Here is a 10,925-nt window from a genome sequence, read left to right on the forward strand (position 1 = left end):
CTAGGAGTGAACCTATAAATCAATGGGTTCTCATCATCAAACCATCATATTTAAAGTAGTAGGTAATCAAATGGAATTATGAAGATGAAACAGAAGACAATTACTTGGAATAAGTCTTATATCTTGGGATAATTTAGAAGGAATGCATGTCTTTGGCGGTCTTATAGCCAACATAGTCTACCAAACCAACTGATAACTAAAATATTTACTCACAGTGGTGCAAACAGATCTCTAAAATATCTTCTTTGCCAATGCACAACATGGGGTTGTCTGTTGGGTGATCATCTGTTGAGTCATATGAAGAGAGAAAGGTTGCAACAGTAAGCTGCAGAGAGGAAATGTGCTTTCTAGACAAGTTTCTGTGAGTCTGTGGCTTGTATAGTTATCACACAATTCAGTTTTGCATGGAGGCACAGCTTTTCTCTGCATCTGTGATTCCTCAGAAGTTATGGGATAAGGGAGATGTTACAGGCCCAGACTACATAAAAACAATGATGTACAAGTGTGGTTTCTTGTGAGCCAGTTGTGTGAGATACTGATAGAATAAACTATCAAAAAAACATTATAAGAATAGCTAATAACTTAATTCACACATTCTCCATATATACACACTTTTCGTGACAGCCACTTAACCATTCTCAGCATTTCTTAAATTATTCCACACATTTTACAGACCAGTAATTGTGGAAATGGGAAGTGTCCATCCAGAATGTATCCTGGTGCTTGTTGACCTAAAACTGTAAGCATCTCTTACCTTACAGAATTAATCCTGTATGTAATTAAACAATTACAGTTTTCCCAAAGAGAATGTGAAATGTCCATTACTGGGGATACTCAATGAAAACCCTGAGCAGCCTGTCCAACTGAATTTTACTGTACTTTGATCAGGGTGGGGTAGACTAGATGACATCCAAAGGTCCCTTCCAACTTACAACTTCCTAAGTTTCCCTGATTATTCCCTATCGTGACCCAATAAATAGGTCTGGGTTCCGCACAGGTAAAATGCTTCCCTAAAGCTTCGCAGAACTTCTTGCACCGCAGCATAACTGAATTTAAGTAGGTAATTGCTTTCACCTTCTCAGCTTGCCTAATCTAAATTGTAGTCCTCAAAGGCACACAGACCTCTTTCTCACATGTAAGAAAAAAAATATCCTAACTTGGTCACATCCCCAAGCAGTCCTTGATTTGTGTTTCTTCTTTTTCACCTGCACCCCAACTCTGATGCCGCCTTTTTGCTGGACTCCCCACTACTGCCTGCCCTGTTGTCATGCCAGCTCCATCCCAAAGACTTGGTCTGATGATCGTGAACTCCGGCCCCAAACAGATTCCCTTCCTGACACAGCCTTGCTCAACAGTTAGGTCAAGAGGGAAAAGATAGGACTGACTGGTTTTAGAGGGCTGTGTGAGGAAGAGGGGGGCATTTCTTCTGGGAACTGGAGGAGAGCACGACTTGCCCAAGGCAAGAAGCTTGCCCTTCTCCCTTTCTTGCCTGCTAGAAACCCTCTCTGAGATCTTATCCTTAATATCTTGTCTGATCACCACTAAATCTTCTAACAAGTCAGATCTCTGAGGGCTGATGCTCATAGAAAAACTATAGGAATGCAAGCTTCCTCCCTCTTTCCTATGTTTTTTCTGTAGAAATAATTTCTGTGTGCACTCTTACACAGACAGACAGCGGTGGCAGCTGGACTGCTGTTTTAGAAAGTTTATCTCATCTGCAATAACTTCCAAAAACACTAAACCTTCCAGTGGAATATAGCGAAACCAGCCGTTTTGATGATCGCTCTGGCAGCATTTTTTACTGTTTGCGAAAGGATTTGACTTCAGGGAAACACTCCTCACCTTTCACACTGAGGGTTTTCTCCCCTCTCCCTGCGGCACGAGAGTTATTTTCTGATCCTTTACTTTAAGCCCCTTTGCTTTTTTTAGGCAACTTCCAGATATCTAATACAGTATATAATGAGGAATTAGGTTCCATTACACGAAGGCTTAACCTTCTCGAAAAGCATTCAGCTCTTGCCAGGAGTCATCAATATTTAACAGCTGTTGTTATTATGAAATACTTCATAGGGTAACGCGGCTCGTCTGCTCGCACGCAAGGGTTTGAACGGGCGCCAGGCCCCTGTCAGAGCCGCCGGGAGATTGACAGGCGGCCAGGCTTGCGTGACAGCGGGGCTGGGGTTGGTCACCAGTCTGCCTCCTCCACAGCAGGGACTTCTCCTCCCCTTCGCCTCCCCTTCAAAAGGGGTGCTCCGGACGGGGCGGCGGGGGGGTGCAGTGGGGAGTGGTGGCCCCACCAGCTCGTGGGGAGAGGAGGGCTGCCGAGCGGCGGTGGTGGCGTCTCTTTGATGCCCCTCGAGCGCGCGGGCAGAAATGGATGAGGCTTGCTGGTGGGAATGGGGAAGAGTGGCTCTGAGAGAAAGAGGGGACGGGATCTGGAAAGCAAACAGTTTGGGTTGTACCTTAAATAAATGTCATGCTGTACTCGGGAAACTTCAAAGGGCAGTCAGATTTCAAAGCATCTCTTAAGAAGAAGCAGACTGAGAAAACCGCTAAGTTGGGAAGAAAAACTTTGCATTATTGCTAGCATAATTTCATCTGGCGTTCTGGTCGCCTCTGTAACAGGACTGAGCACCATACAGCTTTTATTCAGAGGGTGGATTTTGGTGCCGACTTCTTTCCTAAAGCATTTGTGCAACCTGTATGTTGTGGCATTTCAGTGTGCAAACATCCCATTCATATTGCTTGTCAATGCAAGATAACTGTTCTTTATGTTATTTTTATGTATATTGTTTAATTTCAGTGTGCATCTAGTGAGAGCTGTCCTTATTGTCACTCGCTGTTCTCTGTAACACAGTAAGAGGAAACAGACCATTTCAGTTCATGGCTGTAAATTAGTTAAGCAGAACTGCTCCTACCGAGTGTTTCCTAGTTGTTTTGTTTTGTTTTCTTAGCATTCAGGGTAACACGCATAGCTGATTCTTCCTGCAGCTCAAAGATACAGGAAGAAAGACCCTGTTTTCACTTCCTTACAACTAAGTTACCAAAAGTAAGACTCATATTCATAAAGCATTATCTCTGAACCTGCAAACTACATTCGAGTATTTTCATCTGCCCATTTTAAGAAACAGCTTATCCCCTGGGTATCACTAGAGAGAAATGATCTCACAGGTACCCCTTTTAGAAGGGCTTGAAACTGATATGCCTGCATCATACTGAGTCTGAAGAAGACAGTACTGTCCCCTTCTTACACCTCAAATGAACCCAGGCAACGTGTTCAGATAAGAAGCAACATCCCTTCACTGCTCATTTCGTACCTTCGCTGTTCCTTGATGCAGGTGGCCTGAGCAGTGGCCACCTTGCTCAGGCCACCTGCATCAAGGCCACCATCAGCAGTGGCCACCCCAGCCACCCCAGTCCCCTGGGGTGGCTGGGGTAAAGTTTGATCATGCTTAGTTTATTACAGAGCTTAGGTTGGCAGGTAATTTTGTTGATTGTTTTGTGAAGAAAGAAGGTTGTGCTTGTGTGGGAAGAGGTACAAAAACACTCTGGGGAATGTAATCCTATGGGTTTAAAAAGTGGAGTCTTAATGAGAGTCCTGAAATTTCCATCCCTCTGAACTAAAGAGTATTCTGCAGTGAATACAACTTCTGTTATTTCTGGGGGAAAGGGAACGGCTGGTTTCATGATACTTCTATAGGCTTTAATGTGTCAGGCAGCTTTTCTCTTCTTTACAATATTCCAGATTTATTTTTTCAAACCAAGGGATTTGCAAATGCAGATAGTGATGCTTGTATCAGAACCAGAGGCTCAAAAGAGATCTCAGCTTTTTACAGTGTTCTGGGGAGAGACAGCACAGCTGTGGAGGGCTCAGCAGTACTGTCTGAGACAGTCCCATACTCCATTCAGCCAAACTTATCATCTCTTTTGTGGACTTTTTTTCCTGCATTAATTAGCAGTCAATTCTAACTCTACATTATTTTGTTGGTTTCCACTCATTTCACCTCTTTTACATCAGAAATTGGAATGATGTCCTCACATCTTTGACCTTTCCTTCAAGAAATCGCATTGACCATTTTTCTTCATTTTTTCTCCCCCCTCTTCCTCCTCCAAGCCCCTTTCCCCTCTGCCCTGTACAGAATTGTCCTTCTGTAGGACCCAGTGTTTCCAGACTTGTGGGCTTTTAACGTTACCTGGGATTGCACCATGCTCACTAGATTGGATGGCCTTGCAAAACTGTCAGCCTTGGTACTTGTGTATCTTGTATTTATCACCCTATGGTATCAATACGCTCATTCATCTTCTTTGGCAGAACAGCTCCATCTTCTGTTTTGTTTTGTGTTCTGGAAGTGCAGGCTAGATAAGCTGTGCTCAGAAAAGGTCTCTGTTCCTGTTTCCCATCTCTTCAGTTTGCTGGTTTTGAACACAGTAGGTGAATGCTCTATGCTGAGCTGAATTGCTGACAATCTGGTCCAAAGAGTTGCCTCTTCCATAGGAAGCAGTCCAAAGCTCCATAAAGTTAAAACTTTCCAATTTTTTTACGGCCAGCAGCATCCAGCAGACTGCCTGCAGTATGAGGTTTTTTCTTGCCCCGTTTTTGATATATGGGAACTCCAGCAGCCAAAAGTTTTCCCCTCAGGTCACTGAGTCATCATTTGCTGTTTGTTATTTTTTAACTTTCCACAGTTTTTACTCCTCCCTGCCTACTACAGACAGTACTCCTTCATTCTCCAACCTTTCATTTGTTTTTATCCTCGTAGGCTTCACCTTTGCTCCAGAGGGCCACCATTTTATGTAATGTCTAAGCCTGATCACAGCTGTCTTGGCATCAGAGCCCTTACTATCAAGCCACCCGTCATAACCAATACTTACTTTCCTCCAGTCCTCCCACTTGGTTCTTGGTGGTGACAGGGGTGTCATTAGGCTGCTCTTTTTCTTTTCCCTATTTTTCTGCCTAGTCAGATAACAACTTGCAGTTTCCCCTCCTCATCCCATCATGTCTTGCATTTCTTCTTCCTCATCCATTTGGGGGATCTGTGTGGTTTTTCTGCCTTTCTTGCTCTGCTTTCTCCAGGTGACAGGCTATCACCTGTAGTAGTACCTCTTCTGAGCTGTCACTGCAGTATCAGCCAAGCCCTGGGTGGATTAATAGAGTATTTCCAGTGCAGGGAGGCAGAACAAGAGTGATCAGTGAGCAGTGGCTCTGCTGCCTCAGGTGGGAAGAACAAAAGTCCCTGTCTCTGAGGAGCTCTGACTTCTTGGCCTGAAGGGTATCATTCATCTTTGATGGTGCAATGGTTCTCCTTGCAGCCCAGGCCAGTGAGTAGGGTATGTTATGAAACGGATGTGTGTGGCCTAACATACGGGTAACTCTAGCTGGCAAAATAACATTAAAATACTTTCCATTTGGAGATGGAATTTATAGTAGCCAGACGAGCTGTGGAACAAACATCTCTTGTGCTTCTGCCGCTGTGTTTGTGTGAGCCTGAAGGCTAACAAACAGGCAGGGAGCTCTGGCCCGCTCAGTCGGGTAAAATAATAGTTTCCACTAATGATGAAGTTAGAGCTGGTGGAATTTTCACAACACCAAAAGAACGTATCAAAAAAATAAACCTTCATTTCCTTCGACCCCTCCCTGTCTGTCCTTTAACCTGCATAAAAACTGCAAATCACTGTGTCAGTAATTACAAAAACATCTTTTCTGAGGGGGGAAACTCTGGAAGAGGCCATTGGAATAGGGGCTGGGTTTTTAAAACCTATTGTCATGAGTGTCCATATGTCTGTTCTTATTAGTTCAAAAGGTATACCAAAATGAAAATGCAGATTGAAGAGTCTGTGTGTCCTGTTCATAGCAGTCTAGCTTACAAGTCTGAAATCACAAAATTGTTTTGGCTGGAAAACGTGAGTAGGGATCTGTTTTAGGCAGCTTGGGATTTTCCTGATGTGTTTTCCCATGCCCAGGGGAGGGATTTATTACATCTAATTATACATTTGAGATGATTGCTTTGGGGTAATGACCGACGTTATCTCTGTTTGCAAATATTTACAAAGTAAGCAAAAAAACCATCACGCATATTCAGTCAGTGTGGTTCTGCATTGTCATTATCTGTTGTCAAACGCTGATATATCTTACAACAGTCCCTCACTAAGCTGTTGCATTGATAAGGGGCTCTCATACAGCCCTTTGGAAAGGAAGTTACTCCATTTTGATAGCATCCTCAGTAATTACCAAACAAATATTATGCAAGCTGTTTAAAAATGTAGATGTTTTTCTTAATTTGGTGTCTTACTAAAAATTTGAATCCCATTGTCATGACTTTAGTAACAAGCTCAAGAGCATTAGAGGCTTGCAGACTGTCTCCTCTTCTTACTCTCTTAAACTATTCCTGTCCATCTCAGCCCTTTTTTATTAACCATCTCTGGCTGAGGCTTCTCCAGCTCTCCTTTAGCTGGAAGGGACAATGTGTATCAAATGTCCCAGCTAATCTCACTGGTATGCTTTCCTCTCTCATTCTCTCCGTGGAAAGGAGAACAAACAGAAAACTGAATCTCTGTTTTCTGCAGGGATATTTGTATGACCCAACTCTGGGACGGGGCAGTAAAACAGGCTTCTTAATTTTTACTAACCAAAGATAAAAGACAGGTTCCTGTCATACTCCCTAGATGATGCAGAAGCCCAATGTGTCAAGTGATGTCAGCCTTCCACTATCCCCAGAACTGGGACTGTATTTCAGGGATTTTTCTGTGGGGTATATTGATATGAAGACTTTAACCTGAACGTTCAAAGATATTTCAGATCAAGCAATGATAATACATTTTCAGAAAGAGCACTTACCAGTTTTGACACCCACAAAGGAAAAATATACGCAATTTTAATCTATAGTGAGATTTTTACAAATTTAATGTCGTAAATGACCTGCTAAAAACAAACTTTAATCCTCTGTTTAAAAATTAAACAGTTTAAGAACATTCCCTTGAATTTTACACTCAGGCTCAGACTCAAAGAATTGAATAGAGTAAAATGAGACTGAAAACAATCTGTTGCCAAGAAGTTTAACACTGAAAACCAGAAACTTATTTCAGTCCCTTGTCTTCTGAGCTATATAGGCTTTTCTTTATATTGTCATTATACATATTTTTATAAACAAAACAACTTGCTAACTTTCTTTTGTTTCTTTCCTGTGGGTTTTGGTTGTTGCTGTATGCAGAGTACACTAATGGAAAAAATGTGTTCAATAAAAAATGTGATAGATATTTCATATAAAAAACATCTGGACTGCCAAATAAGTATCTATCTCCCTCACAGCAAAAGAAAGTTGTCAGTAACTGAGATCCAGACCACAAAGACAGTAAATCCCAATTCAATCAATGCATGTTAAGTGTCTAAATAAGAATTTTAGTCTAGTGGCCCTAATAATTGTGATTTCTAAATTGATAATAACTCTTTCCAACAGCCATTCAAGAAAAGCACTTTAAGAAGCAAGTTGGACAAACAATAAAAGAAGACAATGTATCTAACAAGACTGCTGTACAAGAAGGTGGACTTCTACTAGAAGTGAGTGAAAAAATACTGTCTTTTCTGGCTCTAATTTCTTCAGTTTGATCATATATTCTGGTTAATGCTTTGTGGCAACTTCGAACAACTGGTTGGTCTTGGTGTGAGTCATTCAAGAATCACACTTGTAATTTGCAAGAGCAAAACTGGCAGTTGTGATAGTCCCAGTCAGTCTCTGTTTGGGCAATTGTACCTTGCACCCCTACATCCTCGAAATTACCAGTGAACTCCAGTGGGCCAGTTCACACTTCTTTTTCACTTGGAGTGGCAGCAAAGGTCTATTTTACTTGACCCATATTTTGAGGGTGCCAACAGGAACTTGCAATCTGAGTTAAGATTATTCTGGGATATTTTAATTTATCCTCCTTCCTCAGCTCAGTGCTCTGAGGGAAGCCGTGTGTGCAGAAGTTATTTCTTCTGTGTATTTTTATCCCCTTTAGGACAACTTTATATTGGCAGAGCAACATAAAGGGGCCAATACTGTTGCAGAGAATTGGATCCATTAATCTGGATGAAGAATTAATACTGCTGTGAACTACTGAACCAGCTAGAGTACAGCAGTCCATCCCAGATATATCTGCATTTCAAACAAGTGATGTAATAATGCCTTTTATACACTGAGGTCCTTGGAAATTCCTATGTGATTAAGATTACATGTGTACAGTTGTTTTGGATAGGATAATATTAATGGTATAAAAATTATGTTTTAATGACAGCTCTGAGATACATATAGATGTAAATTAAATCAGCCTCTAGCAAATAAATGCTGTATACTATTAAAGAAAAAAGACATTTTATCATGAGATCCAATATCCTAAGTCATTGAAGTCTGGAATGGAAACGGGAACCCTGCTTTCCTTCCTCTTAATACTGTAGAAGATTTTAATTTTGTATTTCAAATCAAGTAACACAGAGGCACCTGATTAGTCATTAGTTCCAAAATGAGATGTTTGGCTGTCAGGTATTATTTGCAGTCATTTCTGTTCTCAATGAACAGGGAGTCCAGGGCATACAATAAATTATAAATACAGTGAGTATCTAATTTTAACGAGGCTTTCCTATCTTTATGTTTTGTTGGATGTATATTACATGCCCACAAGTTATAATCATTAAGGATCTTCAAACAGTAGCCCTACTGCTATGAACACATGGAGAGAACATTGAGATGTAATTTCAGGTAGGTTACAACAGACCAATACTACTGAATATGCGAATGATCTGCTTACTACAGGGTATATGAGAGTCACATTCCTTTTGAACATACGGGAGATATTTTATCCTGGATCATACTTAATGTGGATCATTAACTAGATGATTAAGTGCATGTTAATATGAATGTATTCACCAGGCTTCATTTATGGGCATGTCTGACCTAGAGTAAGAGGGTGAATTTTCCCTAGGTCTTGCTGGGAATGTTGTGATTTTGGCTGGGATGCTCATTCAGTGGCCACGGCATGTGAAGAAAAATGGGGTTTTGGGTTGTTTAACAAAATTCACTTTGTCGTTTAATAGGGACTGTGTCGTTTTAACTAAATAGTCGCATTTGTGATTCGTTTCAAGGAGAAGCAAACCATCTTGCTGATTGTTGCTGTGCTTTGTATATTGACTTGTGAATCTGGCCACTTTATTAGCTTTTGAAAGATATTTTTCAGCTGTCAAAGGCAACTTTCCTTCTTCTGACACCACCTTGCAATGTGCTACCTATCCAAGATGCTTTATATAATACAAACCAGAATAATATGAATCACCAAAATATGTGTCCCTGACTGTCCCTGTCTGCAATGTTAGTGGAAAACCAGGGATAATTGCATTTTTTTTCCTAGTGGGTATGATCACTGTGTTCTGTGTATAGATAGAATATGGAATAGCAAGAACCCTAATAACTGGTAAATAAAGTATCTGTGACTCTCGAGTCTTGAAACAATGCAGTACTTCCCCTTTCAGCTTGAAAGAAAATAATGGACTTAGACTGTCTTCAAAGTATGTTTGAAATGTTTTTTATTTCTAAAGGCCTCTGACACAACATGTGGGTTTTTTTTTTTAATTTATAGAGATTTTTTACAGCTATAGTCAAATAGCTTTCATCAGCAATCATAGAATAAACAATGATACCAGTTTATCAAAGACTTTTTAGTGGAGCACAGCAGGTATCTAAATAAATAATTTCTTCCAGAGTTTTAAGATCACTTCTTCTGGATAAGAGAGTCTTTTCTTGACATCTGTGTTTCCCTTTGGAGAGAAGACAGATAAAGTTCTAAGAACCAAAGTCCAATTTTATTAATGGTGATTTGAGTACACTTCATGCTTGCAATCTTTGTACTCCTTGGAGAATTCATACTCCAACTGTTTGACTTCAGTAATGATTTTTACCTTTGCCCTTTCAAAATATTTTCCAAGACAGGTGGTATTGCAACCCTTGTGCCACATGCCTTCTGGCAGAAAAGGGCCACATTCAGTTTCTGAAGCTTGTTACTGAATACTTCAAGAACACTGGGCCAAACCCATAACTGAAAATAAATTGTACTGGTAGTCAGCAAGTCCAAGTAGAATTTATGGAGTGATGGAGTGGAGAAACACGATAAAATGGTGACTTGGAAAAATAAGAATCAATCACTGGTGGGTATCTAGGCAATAGCCTTGATTGCAGTAATCAACTCATGGCTGTTAGCCACCTCCTGCTCTTCCCCCAGCTATACTGCACTCACAGTCTCAAGTCCAGACTCAGAGTATACACTGTTGTGCAGGAAATTCCTCATTCCAAATGCATGTGTAATTTTCACAAATTATACTATCCTATCAGAAGCATTAAATGCCCATTGTCGAGAGGGTGGCCATCTCTGGACTTGTTTTCTCAAAGACATGCAGTCAGGCAGTGGCCCCATCATCAACACTGACACTGCTTCTTGTGTAATCATCACCCATATACTAAGCAGCCCCCTGCTGAAATTGTCACTTGGACTTTATTGACCACCTCACAGTTGCTCCTGCAGTTTTTCTGCTTGTTATGGAAGAATCACTGATGTTCAAATTTCTGTCTCGACACTTGCTGATGAAGGAGACGTATTGATGGGCTTCCTTTCCTTCTTTGTTATGTTTGTAGGTCTTCTACTGCTGTAGGCTGCAGCATAGGATTTATGGTATCTCTGTCTCTAGATGTACTGGACATAATTCTTTTCAGGTGTGAAAATAATGTTTTATATCAAAAATGTCACAAAAACTAAAAAGAAATTTGGATGATCCAGGCAGCTCCCAGGCAGATGTTAATGGAGTAAGACTGCCTGGTTCTGTGATGTCCTGTCTTGCTAATGAATACTGATAAAGGCCAGACCTGGCCTGCTTTGTCATTTCTGTGCTCACTGGTATTTCACAC

General features: G+C 40.9%; 1 protein-coding gene across 1 annotated transcript in view; it reads left to right on the forward strand.

The window, feature by feature from the left end:
* Positions 1 to 5,811: 5,811 nt before the first annotated feature.
* Positions 5,812 to 10,925, forward strand: part of AHRR (aryl hydrocarbon receptor repressor) — a 28,683-nt gene continuing 23,569 nt past the window's right edge. The window contains exons 1-2 of the mRNA XM_010176138.2: positions 5,812 to 5,901; positions 7,451 to 7,555. Of these exons, the coding sequence (XP_010174440.2) occupies positions 5,812 to 5,901; positions 7,451 to 7,555 (195 nt within the window). The remainder of the gene's footprint in view (positions 5,902 to 7,450; positions 7,556 to 10,925) is intronic.

The sequence above is a fragment of the Antrostomus carolinensis genome, unplaced genomic scaffold (assembly GCF_000700745.2).
Source record: "Antrostomus carolinensis isolate BGI_N321 unplaced genomic scaffold, ASM70074v2 scaffold42240, whole genome shotgun sequence".
Classification (NCBI taxonomy): Eukaryota; Metazoa; Chordata; class Aves; order Caprimulgiformes; family Caprimulgidae; genus Antrostomus; species Antrostomus carolinensis.